Raw genomic sequence first — 18,518 nt, 5'->3', positions numbered from 1 at the left:
GCAGCTTTGAATGTGTAGACAGTTTGTGAACGTACCATAGGTAGCTATGAGACGAAACCGTCAAAACCATCTTCAAGAACCTGTCTCATTTTGATGACACTGTGTTGACCTTTGGAAAAGAATGTAGGACTGGCCAGCAGCGTATGAATTATTTCGCAGCGAGTTGCCATAAGACGGGGTAATTTGCCCCGCTACAAACGATGTACAGTAGCCTCGGATATTGCAGATTGGGCAAGAAGCCGCCCAGCTGACAACCTTCCAGCCTGAGATCGTGACTCCACCATCGATGTGGGATAAAGCCCCGAGCCCTCATCATACAAGACGTATTTGCAACTACCCCGCCAATCTCATTGATTTACACCTGCCCCGCACCACGACTGACTCCGACCCATTTCTCGCCATTACCAGCTAAAAGACGACCAACCTCGCAATAACCCGACTAATCCAACAAGATGATAACCGGCCTCCACCACGTAAATCTAGTCGTCCCCCCCGCCGGGACCCTAGAACAAGCGAACGACTTCTACAGCACAACCCTCGGTCTGACTCCGCGCGCAGTCCCACAGCTCCAGCGCGACACTCTCGCATGGTTCGACATTGGCAATTCCGGCCAGTAAGCAATCCCAGGGCGCAAGCACTAGACCCTAGCTGCAAGCAATGAGCATTTCCCTCCAGTTCTTACCGGATCGTTTTCTCGGCCAAATGTCTTAGCCCTTTCTTTAGAAGACTCTTTAATGACTTGATATTCTAGGCAAGTCCACGTCGCGTTTGGCAAACCGGAGGACTTTGCTTTGATGAGTTCGAGGCATCCTTGCTTCAGAGTAGGGAGTCAGGAAGAGCTGCAGAAGCTGCAGACGAGGGTTTGGGAGCATCACGAGAGGGGTGGGGAGAGTGCGCCGAAGGCGGCGGATAAGTATGTCTTGTCCGTTGCTGGCTTTGTATTCTTGTAGCCGAGCCTAGCTAATTCTTGCGCGTGGTCCAGGCCTGGAGGAGAAAACAGTGGTGCACAGGGGGTGGAGTATCCGACGAGATTCTTTGCGAGGTAGGTTTAGATATGTGAAAGAGGGTTCTGCGGAGGCGCTAATACGATACAGAGATTATGCAGGAAACAGATTAGAATTTACACTGTAGAGGAGACCAAATGAGACCATGAAAATTTCGATCAGTTTCCAAGAACTTAGTTCGGTCTGTAGAGAATGTAAACAGTTGCAGAGGTGGCTACCGCCGTCTGCATTGTGGTATTCCTTGAGCCGATCTTCGCGTATTATGGCATTGTTAGGCCGTGGAGAATGCTATAACCTGATGCCAACCCGCCTAATTCGCTGCAATAGTTCGCCCTCTGAAGTTCGATGTAAACTTTCAATATACTGCAATATCGAAGAAGCCTCACGAACCCCCGAGGGTGTTACCTACGGTCGCCATGCGCTTTCCAAACCAATACACCATCCAAACATCTATCTCCATTCCTCAAATTGGAGATAGTCAGAGCACAAAGCGAAGTTCTACAGTGTGGCACGTATCGAACGATTTGGCCGATGAAAAGTGGGCATATCCCATGGAGTTCCCCCCATGTGTACTTTAGACCACTTAGCTCCGTCATATCCCGCGATTTGCGTAGCATTGCATCACATTGCTATGCTTTCTTGGTTTAGCATTTGCATGGCCATGGCTATACGGTTACGATATGTACCGCCGTACGCAGCACCAGCTATGTAGAAAGATATATACAAGGCGCACGTCGCGGTGGAGACGATCGAAAACCTTGAACCTGCAGATTCGACTGTTGATCCAACGGATACTTCCTACCACTCAGTTGGATCTACATTCAGTATATCAGGTCCGCTTCCATACACCCGTCAAAAGGCCACCGCGTCCGGCATAGCATCCGACAACGCCTCACACATCGCCGTCAAAACAATCATCGCAACCGGCGTCTTCCCCAACGGCACCGGTGCCCTCTTCGTCGAAAGAATTGCGAAGTACGATCCAGCCCTCATCTTCGCTGGTCGCAATGGCCCCAATTTCCAAGCTACGTGGGTCAGCTAGCTTTTACTTGCCTTGACATATATCTTAACGTCAACATGAGTACGCTGTGCGCGTCAAGTACTATACATGACATTCCGTACCTATTATGAAGAGCTTCCCATGGGTATCTTCAACTGTTGCATGCCATAACGCCAGATGTTAGCTTCTACTACGCACCTTCTTATCCCGAGCTGTCTTTTACGTCTCGTCCGAATTCTGCCTTGACATCTCACGTCCACTTCAAACAGCGAGTCGCTTCATGCGCGTCTTTGCATTCCATGCCACAAACTCTCGCCCCGCATTTCAGACACCTGATCTTACCCCAATAACCACAGTTGTCGCAAAAGTGTCGTTGCGGAGGCCCCCCTGGCGCAGGAGCAGCAACATGCGAGGCAGCATACGATAGCGGGGGCGCAGAAAGCAGAGCGTCGAGATCGGGCTGGCTGATCGGCAGTGGCATAGAGCTGTCGATGGCAAGGAGTGGATCATCATCGAGGTCCATGCGCGAGGACATCGGCTTGTTCGGCGTAGGCGCAGCCGGGGCAGGAGTCAGCTCAGAGGGTGTAGGTGGTACGGTGGAAGTTCGTCGCAGCGGTTGAGCTGCTAAGCGGGACGCGGTCGTCGCGGACCGCGGTAGCGGTGCCTGTTGAACCAGCGCGAGCTGAGCTTCCTCATCGTCGAGCCAGTGCTTGATCTGCCTCTGGTATTGTATAATTCTTCGGGCATTCTGCGTCTTGGGAATGGCTACAGAACAGGTCAGCGCGGCGTTAGTTGAAAGCCTGTGAAGAGAAAGCGCGCACAAGTCTTTCCGGGTATTGATATGATTTGCTTCGGATCGTTGTCTCGGTTCAGCTCTGCTATGCGCCGTGCGATGGCCGTCTGCTGTCGCGAGCTGAGCTCATTTTCGCCGCGCTGGTTGGGATTGGCGGCAGCGCGCTTTTTGTTCTTAGGGTTTATGGCGATTTTGGAGGGGTCATAGCCAGTGTCCACTACATAAGTCCATCCTGGCGCAATTTGAGTAGCTGAATTAGGGAGGACTTCGACGTGTGGCATGGTTGCGATGTGTTGGAAAGTCAAAAGCCGTCGAAGCATCTTCTGTCGGAAGTCGGGGCAGCTCACATGATCACGCGTTGGAGGGCGGGGTACATTTTCAAGTGAACTGGCGCGATGGTACTTCAGCAGCAATTTGTCCGCTCTCCGTCAATGCAGTCGAAACCTACACGAGCTGTATCAGTCTCTTCGACAGTTGCCGCTTTCCTTTGACTCTTGGTGCCCCTGGAAACTCTGTTCATGCACGGCCTCGGGGATGACGCTGGAGGTCTTGACTCGGGCAATTCCTCGCAAGAGGGCCAAGAAAACAATACCACACGCTGTATGCGAGCGGCCTGTTGGCTGGAGAGCGTCGTGCCGCCGTTGGGCTGAATGAATTTCTGTCATGAGTATGTGTGCAATCGACTCGCGGCGCACGGTCTCGTGTCAAACGAACATTCGAACCTTGTAGTACGTTCGGAGGTAAATTAGAGGCATCGAACTAGGTTGGAATGCAGCCCTTGCTCATACGCAACGGATCAACATTGACACAGCCAAGACCTTCGATTACCCTACCAAGACCAACGCGCAATGTCGCGCCTACCCGAAACATCAGAACAAAGGCTTCCCAGTACGTGTAGCCGTGTGCCGGGCGATGAGCAGTATGCTATTCCTATGCAGCGCACTGTCCGCAAACAGGGGCTACGGTTCCCGGCTTGGCAGGGACATGCAGGCAGAGGTAGCCTGCTGCCGACGCTCCGTCAGCCTCAAAGCTTTCTATCTCCGAAGGACACCGCATCGCACTACACCCCCAGTCGCTTTTATTATTCTTCTCTTCATGTCGTTTATACCTTGATACACATTCATAATGGCTCTTCTTCGACGCTACGGCACCTACCTCGCCCTCTCTGCAGGCTTCCTGTTCTTCCTCTACCAGCTAAGCTTCCCCTATGAGCCTGGACAGGGCCCGCCCAGCGAGGGTGCTGTGAGCCCTGAGCACCACGACTACAAGTCCTATGACTGGGCAAAGATCCCCATGCACTATCCGGTCAAAGACATGACGCCGCTGCCGAACGATGCGCCAAAGTCACTTCCCCGCATACAGCACGACTTCAAGAACGAACCGACGACTTCGAAGCAAATCCGCGAATCGAGACAAGCAGAAGTCAAGAAGCAGTTCCTGAAATGCTGGAAGAACTACCGCGCCAAGGCCTGGTTGCACGACGAACTCACCCCAATTGCTGGTGGGTACACAGACGACTTTGGGGGATGGGCAGCTACTCTCGTTGATAGCTTAGACACACTGTGGATCATGGGTGCCAGAGAAGAGTTCATCTCGGCCATCAAGGATGTTGAGGCTATCGACTTTGGCTACACCAACATGGAGAAGGTCAACATGTTTGAGACCAACATTCGACACCTGGGCGGGTTGCTTTCAGCCTGGGAACTTAGCCGGGAGGACCGCATTCTGAACAAAGCGAAAGAGATAGGCGAGATGCTTTACCATGCATTCGACACGCCCAACAATATGCCTCTTACCCGCTGGGACTTCCACAAAGCAGGCCAGGGCGAGAAGCAAGACGCTGAGGAGAACGTACTCATTGCCGAACTGGGCTCCTTCACACTGGAATTCGTCCGCCTCTCTCAGGCAACAGGCGACCCAAAGTGGTTTGATGCGGCGAACCGTGTTGTGAAGGTGCTCGAAAAGGACCAAATGAAGACAAGGCTTCCTGGCATGTGGCCCATTGTCGTCAACCCCAGAAGAACCGATCTCACACAGGATACTGGCTTCTCACTCGGTTCCATGGCAGATTCGGCCTACGAATACCTGCCCAAGGCGTACGCGCTTCTCGGCGGTACCGACAACACATACAAGAGCATGTACGAAAAGGCAATGGATGCGGCCGTCAAATACACGCTCTATCGCCCTATGATCCCTGGAGATCCTGACATGCTCGGCACAGGCTTCGTCCGCTCCGAGGAGGGCAAGGCGTATTTGAATCCCGAATTCCAGCACCTGTCCTGCTACGCTGGAGGTATGTTCGCTTTGGGAGGAAAACTTTTCGACAAGAGCGACCACGTTTCGATTGGTCGCAAGCTCACGGATACCTGTGTATGGGCATACAAGTCATCTCCCGCTGGCATCATGCCCGAGGTATCACATCTCTACAAGTGCGAGAACATGACCGACTGCAAGTGGGACGAAAATAAGTGGAAAGACGAGGTAGCTTCCCGTGCCAACCTGAACAACGAGAAAGATACAACGCAGAACATTGCTGGCCTTCGTTTGCCCAAAGGATTCACAGCGATTGGTGACAGGCGTTATGTACTACGCCCCGAAGCAATAGAGAGTGTCTTCATCATGTACCGCCTTACTGGCGAGCAAAGCTGGCAAGCTGCGGGGTGGGATATGTGGACCGCGATTATGAAGGCCACGGACACCGATATTGGAAATTCGGCGCTCCAGGATGTGTCGGCTGAAAGACCACCCAGGGCGGATTCCATGGAAGTGAGTTGAGATGATGTGTGATGCTCAACACAGTTTGCTGACTGATTCAGTCCTTTTGGATGGCAGAAACACTGAAGTACTTTTATCTCCTCTTTTCTGACCCCAATACTATCTCTCTCGATGACTACGGTAAGTCCCAGTCCGAGCCTCACGCCGAGTAGCTTGGAATGGGCCCTGACTTGACTTAGTATTCAATACCGAAGCACATCCGTTCAGGATTCCCAAACCGTCAGACAGCAAGTAGAACCACAAGGAACCACGTTACGCACCTCTAGCCCGCGCCACAAACGGGACGGCCGCACAACTTGAAAGACAGGGCAGGACGGCATGGGTATGTTGGGTTGTCACTGGCTTAGGCATTTTCGGTGTAGTAACGATAACCTGTCTGCTTCGTTAGGAATTGAAACATGGAAAAATCCGACGCTGGTGGCGGAACAGCAAGTTGAACCAAAGCTTGGGACGTGGCTGGCAGCAAACGAGTGTATGGTGGGAGGATGTGATGAGCTTCTTCAAGAGCAGCAGCTCGCAACAAGCCCAAGTAACTGGCAAGAATCACGCTGGCGGAAATCAGGTGCAGGGCAACGATCAAACGGATGCCAGTCAAGACAGGGTACTGGATGAACGCGACCTGGAGGACATGGATCCTCAAGAGGCCTGCAAATGCCCAGAACATCTTTCCCCATGTAAACTAAACGTTACGTGGCGACTGGACGTTCTGCGATGCCTGGACTTCAGAGGTGGGGAGAGATGCTGAATTTTGACAGGCCCCGATCATGCTAGAGGCAATTCATTTTCGACCGGAGTATGAAGTAAAATTACGCATTGCTGGAGCACTTCGCTACTTGCATAGCCTGTCAAATCAAACATTTTGATCGATTACGATTTATCCTTTTGTCAAAGGAAAGATCCCGAGTATGCGGTTTTGTCCTCTGCTGAATATTACAATAGTCGATTGTGGAAGCACATTGGTCTTGTGGCTATAAGCGTATGCCTTATCAACTACTTGACATTCAGCCCCTCCGTCTGTTGGGCGCGTTCAGACTCGTACTCGTGAATGTCGCAGTCACCTTATCTAGGGCCTTCTGTCTCTGCTTTCCAGTGATGCCTGTCCGATCAGTCGTAGGCTGCGCCGCCATGAAGCTATCGAAATCATCGTCATCGTCACCTCCTTCAGACGCGGACCCGCTGTCGTCTTCACCGACAGCTTTCGCTGCTGGAGCAGGCTCTGCCGTCGCTATTCGTTCGGGCTGCTTCTTTTCGTCTTCTTCCACATCTTCCTTCGGCGTTGGATTGGCGAATGGTTTCGAGGCCAAAACGCGCCGCCGCAGCTCAGCCATTTCCTCCTCGTCATCATCCGAGTCAGGTAGGTTGTACGGATTCTGTGCAGCTCCTCCCTCTTCTGCCTCGCCGTCATCGTCTTCATCTTCATCGTCATCGTCATCATCATCAGAGAAGTCGATTTGTCGCCTATTCACATTCCCTCCCGCCCATATGTCTTCTTCACCGTCTTCCTTCTCTTCTCTGTCCTTCTGGTACTCCTTCTCGAGCTTCGCCAACCACTTCTCCTCGGCCTTCTTTATCTCCTCCTCATTCGCGCACGCTGCATACCGCTTCAAGAGTGCAGCATTGATGTCTAAAAACGCCTCTCCATATGAAAAGGTCGACAGTATGTCCTCCGCCCAGTCCGCATGCCCACAGATATAATAGCACGCCGCAATGGCCTCCACACAATTCAAACGCCACGGCCTTCCGTAGTTTGTTTGGTTCGCGGCGACAAGGTACGGGAGTAACCTCGAACAGGGCCCACCGATGCGCGAGAACGGGACTTCTTCGATACGATTCCAAGATGCTTCTACAACGGCGGCACCGTATTGCTCGAGAAGAGGCGCATCTTCCCGCGACACGATTTTCTTTCCTTTCGGAGAGATGACCACGCCCGCGAACTTCTGGCCCACATGCAGTTCGCGCAGAAGACCAAGGCGCATAAGACGTTTGCCGGAGCAGCGCTTCGCGTCGCAGTGGCCGAGATCCCAGCATGCGGGCTTGGGGGCTCTGGAGGGGCGGGGACGGCGGAGTCAGCGGCATCACTTTCGTTTTCGTGGTCGGAGCCGGTGGTGCGGCGAGGTGGAGGTGGGCGGTTGCGGGGCGCGATTTTGTGCTTGTTGTTGGATTTGAAGTCTTTTTTGTGGCGGACCATGGTGGGCTGTGTGTGGAGAGGTTGTGTGGGAGAAGGCTCTGGGAGAGGGAATGGATGAGAGAAGTGATGGAGGGGGAGGTGATGGTCGTGCAAGCGGTGCCTATGGCGAATTGATGGAAATGTGTTTATCGATAAGGAACTTTGTTCGAGCAGTGCACGTGCTGGCTAGACGCGGGCCGTATAGCGACGCGGCGTACAGAGCCTGCACGGACGTACGGTTTGCGGGCTTCCGCGCGCTCGCCGAGCTGGATTATGTCCTACTTGTTAGGTAGACTCGGCCGGCGTAAGCAGACCCCGACGGTGCGCTAGGACTAGACTCATCGCATCACTGAGCTGCCGCTACCCGCCGCAGGGCGCTCACTATTCCACAATTTCAGATCGACATGGCGCCCTAAAGTAACCTTATATCCTCTACACTTCTCCCCATAGGAGTCGCGTTCGCTCGATACATCTATCCCACCCTTAGCCCAAGGTCGCCATGGCAGACCTCACCCGCGTCGAGTCGTTCCAGTACCCGTCAGGGCATTTTGCGCATCTTTCAGACAACCAGCAGGCACAGCTCAACGAATTCAAACGCATATCCCAGGAGCAAGGATACTACACGCCCGCCAGCGCAGACGGAACGACGCAGGCGAGTCACGATGATGAGACATTGCTGTGAGCATCTGAGGCTACCAAAGGCGCGGGGTACTGACTGCATCCAGGCGCTTCCTCCGTGCGCGTCGTTTCGTCCCCACCGAGGCCTTCAAGCAGTTCAAGGACACGGAAGACTGGCGTAAAGAACATGGCATCAATGACCTGTTCTTCAACATCGACGTAGACGAGTTCGAGGCTACGCGCAGACTGGTATGCCACCCTGGCTCGTTGCGCGAGGCTAAAGCTGACGGATGCCCTCTAACAGTATCCGCAATGGCTCGGTCGACGCGACAAGCGCGGCATTCCAGTCTACCTCTTCGAAGTTGCGCCGCTCAATTCGAAGAATATCTCTTCCTACGAGAAGGAGCTGAAGAACGCGAAAACGACGTCACCAAAAGTAGCGACCAAGAACCTTCGCCTCTTCGCGCTGTACGAGTCGCTAACGCGCTTCGTCCTACCTCTATGCTCCAACGTCCAACGAAGTCACCCCGAGACCCCTATTTCGCAAAGTAACAATATAGTGGACATCAGCGGAGTGGGCTTGAAGCAGTTTTGGAACCTAAAAGGGCACATGCAGGATGCGTCCACTCTAGCGACGGCACACTACCCAGAGACACTGGACAGGATATTCATCATTGGTGCACCTGCTTTCTTCCCTACCGTATGGGGCTGGGTCAAGCGCTGGTTCGACCCCATCACCGTGTCCAAGATCTTCATCCTCTCGCCCGCAAACGTCCTGCCAACCCTAATTCAGTACATCGACATCGATAACATCCCCAAGAAGTATGGCGGCAACCTGGACTTCGAGTGGGGCCAGATGCCGAATCTCGAGCCGGGCATAGACGCAGCGATCAAATGGGAGAACCCCAATGTACAAAACGGCAAGAACACATTGCCTATTGGGCCAATCGCATGGGAAACTGGCGAGAACGGTGAGCTCATAGCTGTAGCCGTAGGCCAGGAAAACGCACAACCTCGACATAGAACCGTCTTCACCATCCCCAGGCCCATCAACGGCAAATCCACCTCCAGCATGCCTGTGGTCAACACCCCCATTACCGAGAAAGAACTTGCCCTCACAACAGCCGGAACGCACACGCAACCCGCCGATTCCGAAGTCCCCAACCCCGATACCCTGAACCCGCCCTCCGACAGCCCCACACCTTCTTCCACCCCCAAGGTCGCTCCGCAGGCTGACACGTCGGACCTGCCCACCCGTGAGGGTACTTCAGACACGCGCTACGAGCAGCAAGCGCATACACACGCCTCAGGTCAACTCACAGAAGGCACGCCCGAATCTGCGGTGAATGACCACGGCCATGGTGACAAGACCGTAACAATGGAGCCCGGCACCGTGGGGCAAGCGCCCAAGGACGTAACAGTGCAGTCTGAGGAACTTCCTGCGCCAGGCTACCTTGACCAGGCGAAGTCTCTTGCTGCGTCTGCCACAGCGACGGTTACGTCGACGGTAGGCTCGGCAGCGGGTGCGGTGACGGGGCTTGTAGGCGGAAATGGGGAGAAAGTGGAGGAGAAGGCCGAGGAGAAGAAGCCGGAGAAGAGCGAAGAGGAGAAGAGGTTGGATCGGCAGATTGACGGGAAGGAAGAGCCTGCTGTGGAGGGGTTTTTGAGGGAGAAGGTTGTTACGGGGGCTTCGCAGTGAGCCTTGATGCACCGAGAAGGATGGAGATATGCTAGCAGTCAATTACGGGGACAGGGCTTCGTACTTTGTAGAAGGTTGCAATATGGCATATGCATACCGGCCTTTGCTTAGGGCGGAGACTGCCGGGACTTTGCGTTGAGGGCCTCTGTTGAATCTTCGTGAGAATGGGGTAGATCTACTTCAACATGCGAACCTTCAATGCTCTTCACGCTAACATTATCAGGCATACTTCTTCTCGTACGTCTTCTATATCTGCTCTGTGATCCAACACAGTTACAATGTCCCTCAATGTGCTCTTCAAGCCTTTCGTGGAACGCTTATGCCGGACCAGATTGCCATTGAGGTAACCTCGACGCACGTACAGCGTCCCTCAACGTATCATCATCCGACCTTTTCCGAGTTGCCATACGCACAATGAGACCTTATCGAAGTCATTCACATCTACAGTATCTGAGTTTCCGTGCCACCCGGCCGAGAAGCTGGCAGCACAAGATTCCAAGCCTATCTCCTGTGCAACGTAAATTGGGGGCCTAAAACGTACACTGAGTGGCACCGAACAGTAAGACTTGATTACACTTGCTAGCCCTGTTTAATCTTAACTTGATTGCGTATGGCAGGTACACTAGCATTTCCATGTTTGAAAGACTAGCCATAGATGACCGTCGCACCTCTCGTATTCCAAAACGAAGGGAACATCCGTATAGCACAGACAAAGGCCCGACTTCGCCTGCTGCACGCCCCGCTCCCTTCTGTGTAACGCAGGTGTGAGGCGGCCGGGAGTCCATGCAGTCTAGAGAGTGCAAGCGCTATGGCCGGGTGTACGCTAATCGCCTATCTCGGGCCTGGGTCCCATTGGGGTTCCAAGGTTGTACCCGTCACACGTGGGCGTTATGTCGCGTAAATTGAGCCATCCCTTTGGCGTCTCTTGAGGGATGTTCGGTCCGACATGGTAATGCAGTGAAGGAGGTGATTGCTGAAGCGAGCAGAGTACCATTGGAAGATGCGTTTATTTTTGTGTAGGCGAGATGGAGCAGTACCTGAGGCATGTGTATGTATACAGGCCTAGCCGATTGGATCAGAGTCGGAAGATCATGAGGATGCTCAAGGTGGGTCCGATTGGACAGAAGTCGGTTCTAGGGTACGCGAGACGCGGAGGGGTTGGATGCATTGTGTCTTCGAATAACTCATCCTTGGCTTGTTGGCATCGAAATGTAGGTAAGCTTTTTAGCACGTGATTACATTTTGGAGCAAACTTAGAATGAGCGAACACCGTTGGCGACATTGCGCAACCAGAAGTCAAGGATAATCAGAGCAGATTTGCTTGAGTGAGCAAACACAATAACATGGTTCACGATATGATCAAGGACATGTCGGATAAGTATGGAGACAGGCAAAAGCCAGCTCCGTGGTATAATAATAGACTATCGATATACGCGAGCCACCACAATCAATGAGGCTTCTCACTATTACATATACAGCATCATCACAAACATGCACTCAGGATCTCATCCCACCAATCCAACGTAGCCCGACCGTAACGCGTTATACGCGAGGTAAGCAAGCTTAGACCTCGGACTTGGGCTCGTGGACCTCCTTGGTCGAGACGGGAACCTCGATGTGTTTTTCGGCAAGATGCATGTCGGCGGCGAAGGTGGAGTGCGGCTTCCAGGCCCTGGACGTACGGGGGGTGCTCTCCTCCAACATCTTGTCGACTTGCTCCAAAGTAAGCCCCTTTGTCTCGGGAACGAAGAAGAAGGCGAACAGGAAGGAGATGACGCAGAGTCCGCCCCACATGAAGAAGACCTTGGAGCCCAGCTTAGCAGAGTGCGGCTGGTCAGCGACAAGGTAGGGGGTGATGACACCGATGATGCAGTTCCAGAACCAGTTGGAGGCGGTGGAGAGGCCGACACCGCGGGAACGGATGGTGAGAGGGAAGATTTCACCAATGACGATCCAGGCGCAGGGACCCCAGGTAGTGGCGAAGGAGGCGATGTTCAAGCAGATGAAGGCAATCATGGCCCGGGTGGCGTTGGGGTTGTTGTTCTCCGGCTTTCCAGCAGTGACACCAATGATGGCGACGATGAACTGGAAGAGGACCATGAGAGCGGCACCAAAGACGAGCAAGTTACGGCGACCAATCTTCTCAACCATGACGAAGGAGAAGGGGGTAGACAAGACGTTGACGAGGGTCGTAACAAGCGAGATCAAGAAGGGGTTGCTGATGGTGCCAAGCTGTTTGAAGAAGATGGGACCGAAGTAGAAGATGAAGTTGATACCAGTCAGCTGCTGCATCATCTGCAAGATTATACCAAGAGTAGTGCGGCGAGCGTTGGAAGATGGCGAGCTGATCTTGCCCTCGAAGCAAGACTTCCACGAACCAAGGTAGCTGGTCTGGGGAATGATGGACATCTCGTACTCGTGGTTGGCGATGATCTCAGCAAGTTCGTCCTGGATGTATTCCGAGTCAACTGGCTGGCCACGGACGCGGGCGAGAGCCGCGGCGGCCTTGTCGAGCTTGCCCTTCTTCACGAAGAAACGGGGGGAGTCGGGGAGCAGAACGAGACCGGTACCGAGGATGATGGCCCACAGGAACTGTACGGCGATGGGGATACGGTACGAACCGGTGTCCTTGCGGGCCTGGGTCGAGTAGACGACGCAGTTGGCGAGCAGGATACCGATAGTAATGCAGAATTGGTAGCCAGCAACGACGGCGCCGCGAACCTTACGAGGAGCAATCTCAGACATATACCTATACAAGTCAGCTGCGGAGCAGTGCAAGCCTCGAGAGTGCACTCACAAGATGACAATGGACGAGATGAAACCAACACCAAAACCAGCAACAAGACGGCCAGCCACCATGACGCCCAGACCGGTAGAAGCAGTCTCGAGGATACCACCGACGACGAAGATGAGGCAGCCAATGATGATGGTCAGACGACGGCCAATGAAGTCGGCAATATCACCAGCAACGATGGCACCGAAGAAGGTACCGGCAGACAGGATGGAGGTGGTCAGAGAGACTTGGGAGGGGGTAACGACAAAGTTCTTGGTGTAGGCGTCCAGGGCCTGGCCAGTCAGGCCGGTGTCCTCTGGATAGGCGAGGCCAGTGTACTGCTTGATGAAGTAGGGCATGGCGAGGACACCACCCATCCAACCAGTGTCATATCCGAAGAAGATGCCTCCAAATGCGGCGAAGGCGACAATGAGGTAGGCCCTCACGGTGACGGGGGCCTCGACGCGATTGACATCGGTGGTGCCGGTAACGGCAACGACTCCTCCACCAGGCATGGCTGCGGATGGGTGCTGAGGTTGTGGTAAAGAAGAGGAGGATGGGTAGGCAGGCCCAGGTCGCGAGAATGGAACTGAGGGAGCTTGAAAGGCCTTGGACGGGCAGGTAGCAGGTGCAGGGCCTGTTCCTTTTAACATGAAGGGGCCGGGGCCGTGATACGGTAGCTCGGTGGCTTCTCGATCATGGGTACAGTAACATTGTGCCTGTGGTGCTAGCCTGATTAGGGCGATGCTCCGCGTCCCGTCTTTCTAGAAGGATTCAGAGGGGCCCCTCACAAGGGTTCCTCCACACTCTCTCCCGGCGGTTGGGCATGGCGGCGCGGGGATTGGATCGCGACGGGGTGCTGTAGACGTTGCACGGCGTCTCACTGCATGTCAACAGCTCGCGTGTTGCAAGCGTGTGTCGACGGTCCAAGGCATGGTGAGGCGGTGGGTTTGGTGGTCCGGGGATGGCACTCCAGACGGGATGCAGATGCAACAGGTGGTCCGGGCCAGGATGGGGTACCCAGCTGGGGAAGGCGTGCGGTGGAGCTGGGGCGTCGCCAAGCGTGGTCAAGCAACCGCCGTCTGGAGGCCTTAGGTTGCTTGCTCGACATGGCTGGCGAGGGCCGAGGAGGCAATCTGGGACAGTGTGGTTGGAGATTGCGCCTCGCGTTGGCCGGCGCTCACTGGATCCCTGCCCCGAGTCCGAGCCGCTGCAGGATTCCTCCCGTGCCCATCACGTTGCCCGTCAGAGAAAAACACTCGGCTGAACACCTGACCGCCTGCCTTGGCTAGCTTGTGCGAAGCTTGTCGGACATACTATAGTACGTGTCGCACGTCCAGCTTGATTGGCCCGTCTGCCCGCGGGCCGGGTGGTTGGATCGTTGCGGCACCATGCAAGTCCGTACCGCATGCCACATGCCTTTCTGGTCGACGCTGGAGCTGAAAGGCGCCTGGACGAGGCGTGTCTGGAGAAGGCGCGTGTGCGTGCGATGATTTGCCCGCGGCGTTGTTGGCGCCGCCACTGTGCCCCTTTGCCGCCTGCGACATGTGGAGAACCCTGAACGCCTGCACATGATGTCGCTCGTCTCAGCGGGCCTTTGTTGGCTGCCTCCAGGCTTTCCTCCCGCCAGCTCGCCCTCCTTTGTGCGGCGACTGGCCACCGCCATTGCAAGATGCGATGCGCGTCGCATGCGCTCGTGAGAGGCCTCTCTTGGAGGTGCTTCTCCATGGGGAAATCGTTAGTGCTGCGTCAAAGTCGCACTCCAGGGCTGGGGACAGGCCCCGTGGTGGGGGCTTGAACCTGCACAACCTTTGCTCCTTCCGGCATCGGCAACGGCACTCTGCTTGCCTTTGCTCGGCATTTCCACGCCCTCAACACCATGGTCCCCACGAGCGCATCGAGAGAATCATGGTACCGCGCTCCGAGACCCAGGTCTAGATCTGGAACGGGGAAATTTTTGCTCCAGAGAGTCAGTTACCCGTGTGACTGGAACGGCGATGCTCCAAATTGGGATGCGGCTCTTCCGTCGTCCTCGCCGCCGACCAAACTCATCTCGCAATGCTCCACTTGGATGCTCTAGGCCCCAGGAAGTCGTGTGCCACTCGGAGATACATAATCGTGGTTGACGATTCGTCAGGTATTGGCGACCAGGCTCGTGCTCCGGCCAGGTAAATGCTTGAAAGCCACGCCGAGTCCCACACACGATACTCTGGCCCCGTCGGTGGTGCGTCTCCTCGACCTGGACGTCGGGATGACTTCCAAGGTTTGCTGGTGCTCACCTGACCCCAACTTTCGATGGTAACAGGCAGCCATACCCCCGTGCAGAAAAAGACCACAAGAGACTTGCCTCGACTGGACGTGCCTTCAAACTCATCGCATCATGCCTTGTGTGTCTCCTAGGTGTGCTTCTCGATAACGCTTGCATGCGCTTCGGGTTGACTACACTCATGTAATTGATATAGCATCTACAGCGAAAGCAAATCCATTTTGTCGACTATCTGAGCTTTGTGCATGACAGCGCATAATACTTGACGTGACGAACAAGTAAGCTCGCTGCTGGTTTCACTGCAGTCCATGTTCCTTGCAACGCCCCGCCATCACGCCATCACGTGCACGCTTTCTCGACATTCTTAGCGTGCTTCCTCTTCTCGAACGATAACCCGGCTACCACCATTCGCACAATATCAACGACATCATGTCGGTAAGAAACCCAGAACTGCGGCACCTCGGTCGCTAATCGAAGCAGCCACGACGGGAGACGGTTGTCATCGAAGCGGACCCGCCGGCGTATCCCGCTGGCTATGGTGCAATTCATACCGTTGAGATACACCACTTTCACGGCTCCCGTGGCCCGCGCGGATCCTGCTCTCGAGCTTTCCTAGTCACCTCTCTTCTTCTGCTCATCACCTTGGCATTCAGTGTCATGTGCTTCGTGGCATGGAACTTCTACAATTTGTCCGAATGTGAGAGGAACAGGCTGCCTTGGGAGAAGCCATGCAAAGACTGGTTGGGCAAAGACTCGTTCTTTCGGTCATCTTTCGGGAATCACTGACCCATGCAAATACGAAGAATACATTTCGAAGGCATGCTTTTCTTCCTGGCACCCTACGAGGTTTGTCATGTCGACCGATCTGGCTGCTTTTCTTTTGTGCAGAGCTTGAAGCGCACCTGAGCGCCGATACTGTCAACATAATCCGAACAACAGTCAATATCTTTGGAGCAGTCTCATTGCGGTGTTCAAGATTCGTTCAAACAGCTCATTGAAGGGCCATGCAAGCTTCGAGTACTGTCTTGCATATGACCAACACATTAATCAAGCAATATGGTCGCATCTATAGTTGTCCGTGCGTGCAGCCTCTAGCAAGGTGTTAATCTTGTCAAACTACTCTAAACGAATGATACGATCGGATAGGGGCATGGTTTTCGACTTTCCTTCTAGAAAGGCACGTTTTGCTCTCCTCAACATGTCAGAGGCCTCTCATAAGCCATTTCAGCGGGAGTAGAGTTGGATGTACAACTCGCATCAAGTCCACCCTCGCTATGCGGATGATCTTTATCACTATTACTTGCAATAGAGCTATGGAACCAGCCAAGCCAAGCGGTGAATCACTATCAGTAGTGTACACTACATACCAACACCGAGATCTATCCAATCCGACACACACCTTCGACTTTCTTCGAGAATATAATGCTTGGTCATGACAAAAATGTCTGTTCGCCAGTACTAGGAAAGACTTGCTATTCGCACACCAATTTTCAACCGTGTTGAGACGCAATGAGCTATGCCTCTTGACACCAAGAGCTCGACCGATATTGGTAACACGAGTCACGACAGTTGGTGCTCAGAAGTTCCGACGTTGTCAAATCTAATTTCAGCTATATTCAAAAGCTAACAATACAAAACATGTGAATATGGTATCAAACTCAAATCATAGCCCTCATCCAAACATTCCAAAAGCCAATCCTCCCACCTAGTACTGGATGCGGCCAGCAACACTCCTCTTAGCACCTCCACCAGAGCAGAGAGTCATGGTGATGTCACCGCCAATCTCTCCAGGAAGGCAGCTCTTGGTGGCCAAATCGTCGTTCCAGACGAAGTAGGCCTGAGCAGGGTCGTGCGTGTTGGGAGGGAGGTTGGCAACAGCGCAAGTGCCGCCGCTGGCCTCCAGGCGGATACCGGCGTCGTAACCGGCGCAGTTGGCGCCATCGACGCCACCATCGGCGCCGAAGTTCACGCAGTCGATGAGCGAGGTGTCGTACCAGAGGGTGTCGGCGACGGAGTACTCGAACTGGGTGATGCCGTGTGCCCACATGAGGTTGGGGTCCTTGGCAATCTTGAGCGACTGGTGACCTTGGAGGCCCTCGGACCAGGAGCCACCAGCAGGGATAGGGGCTTGAGCGTTGGTAGCGGTGCTCCTGTATCCACGTTAGATCTTTTCTGTCGCGCTGGGTTCAATGAAGGCTTACAAGACGGTGACATCGTAACCACAGTGGTTGTTGATGATGGCATTACCGGCCATAGCGGTGGAAACGAGGGTCTGAAGCGCGATGGCGCTGAAAAGGCTGCGGGAAAACATTGTTTCAAAGAGAGTGTAGGAAGTGCAAGTGTGCAATGAGTGGACGACTAACCGGTAGTCAAGATTGGGTATAGGCTAAAGAAGATGAAGAAGTTGCTGATGCTGATGCTAGTGGAGATTCGAAGAGTGGCGTCGATCAGCCATCTTATAACCACAATGTTTTCGTTTAGGCATCCTGCCCGAGAGGAACATCTGGATCCAGCCGGGCCGCATCTGACATTCTTCCAGAATGAAACCACGACCGGGGTTCAGAGGCGTAGTTTGAGCTTAGAAGGGTAGGTACATCATCCTGTCTTGCGGTATGGAGTCCTGCGTGAGTCCTGTGTCAGGAGATTAGACATCCGAGCACTCCCTACAAGACTCCGTCAGAGAAGTCATCAGGCTTAACACCAAAATACGAGAGCACTGTGGCTCACGTACAAACGGACAAGGCAGTCCCAATTGTTATTGGTCGAGTTTGCTGACATAAAGGTGGCGCTGACTGTGCCACACTCCGAAGTGTGAAAGTTCGCGCGTGCTGAGTGGTTCGCGTGCGTTTACAAGAAGCGTAGTCCGTGGGGGCGATGCACACCGCGCGCATTGTTGGTCCGTTGTTTGAGGTGTCTTGCAAATTTCCGGATTCCGAACGAGGTCGATAGGACAACTCAAGGGCCTTAAGTTTATAGGTAAGCGGCATTGTAATTGGTGAGAACACCTGCACGTGCGCAATAGGATCATGCAAGTGCTCTGAAACCACTTTGTGCGGCCTACTTTGAAATCCAGCGAACATGATGGTCGTGAACTTGGCCGGTGTCCAATATAAAACGAAACCTTGGGGTGCGGCTCTTGTAGCAGCAACTCTCTTGGGTACGCGTCAAGTTCAGTTCGCGGACCCCGAGATCCATTCCTCCCAGTTGCTCTGGCTTGTGTTGAGAAATTACTCGATAACTTCGCGCGGCACGTCGTACCTGAATGGCGCTGCTGTGCCGCAACGCCGCCGGAGCATTGATAGGGCATTGCGCTAGAGATGCCTTGAAAATACTTCAGCCGTTTGAGGGCAAATGTGGCTCAAGAGAGTCGGGCAAATACGATCTGCGCAAGCATTTCTCTTAGTTCTAAATGTGGGCGTGGCT

General features: G+C 54.0%; 6 protein-coding genes across 6 annotated transcripts; 2 read left to right on the top strand and 4 right to left on the bottom strand.

Annotated features, from left to right (window-relative positions):
* Positions 1–2,254: 2,254 nt before the first annotated feature.
* Positions 2,255–3,078, bottom strand: N0V89_009629 (uncharacterized protein; the record flags this gene model as incomplete). Its single annotated transcript, XM_056218380.1, has 2 exons — positions 2,255–2,769; positions 2,826–3,078. The coding sequence occupies 2 exons, from the start codon at positions 3,076–3,078 to the stop codon at positions 2,255–2,257; spliced, it is 768 nt and encodes a 255-aa protein (XP_056067645.1).
* An 844-nt stretch (positions 3,079–3,922) lies between these two features.
* On the top strand, positions 3,923–5,572 carry N0V89_009628 (uncharacterized protein; the record flags this gene model as incomplete). The annotated part of the gene is made up of 1 exon (XM_056218379.1): positions 3,923–5,572. The coding sequence occupies one exon, from the start codon at positions 3,923–3,925 to the stop codon at positions 5,570–5,572; it is 1,650 nt and encodes a 549-aa protein (XP_056067644.1).
* Positions 5,573–6,573: 1,001 nt separating this feature from the next.
* TSR3 (ribosome biogenesis protein tsr3) lies at positions 6,574–7,760 on the bottom strand (the record flags this gene model as incomplete). The annotated part of the gene is made up of 2 exons (XM_056218378.1): positions 6,574–7,569; positions 7,632–7,760. 2 exons carry the CDS (start codon positions 7,758–7,760, stop codon positions 6,574–6,576), a joined length of 1,125 nt encoding a protein of 374 aa, XP_056067643.1.
* Positions 7,761–8,238: 478 nt separating this feature from the next.
* On the top strand, positions 8,239–10,056 carry N0V89_009626 (uncharacterized protein; the record flags this gene model as incomplete). The annotated part of the gene is made up of 3 exons (XM_056218377.1): positions 8,239–8,417; positions 8,465–8,606; positions 8,662–10,056. The coding sequence occupies 3 exons, from the start codon at positions 8,239–8,241 to the stop codon at positions 10,054–10,056; spliced, it is 1,716 nt and encodes a 571-aa protein (XP_056067642.1).
* A 1,563-nt stretch (positions 10,057–11,619) lies between these two features.
* Positions 11,620–13,344, bottom strand: N0V89_009625 (uncharacterized protein; the record flags this gene model as incomplete). The annotated part of the gene is made up of 2 exons (XM_056218376.1): positions 11,620–12,805; positions 12,854–13,344. The coding sequence occupies 2 exons, from the start codon at positions 13,342–13,344 to the stop codon at positions 11,620–11,622; spliced, it is 1,677 nt and encodes a 558-aa protein (XP_056067641.1).
* Positions 13,345–16,800: 3,456 nt separating this feature from the next.
* N0V89_009624 (uncharacterized protein) lies at positions 16,801–17,349 on the bottom strand (the record flags this gene model as incomplete). Its single annotated transcript, XM_056218375.1, has 2 exons — positions 16,801–17,245; positions 17,297–17,349. 2 exons carry the CDS (start codon positions 17,347–17,349, stop codon positions 16,801–16,803), a joined length of 498 nt encoding a protein of 165 aa, XP_056067640.1.
* Between the last annotated feature and the right edge of the window lie 1,169 nt (positions 17,350–18,518).

Source organism: Didymosphaeria variabile (genome assembly GCF_027946475.1).
Source record: "Didymosphaeria variabile strain IMI 356815 chromosome Unknown scaffold_7, whole genome shotgun sequence".
NCBI lineage: Eukaryota > Fungi > Ascomycota > Dothideomycetes > Pleosporales > Didymosphaeriaceae > Didymosphaeria > Didymosphaeria variabile.
This window is presented reverse-complemented; position numbering and strand designations above follow the sequence as displayed.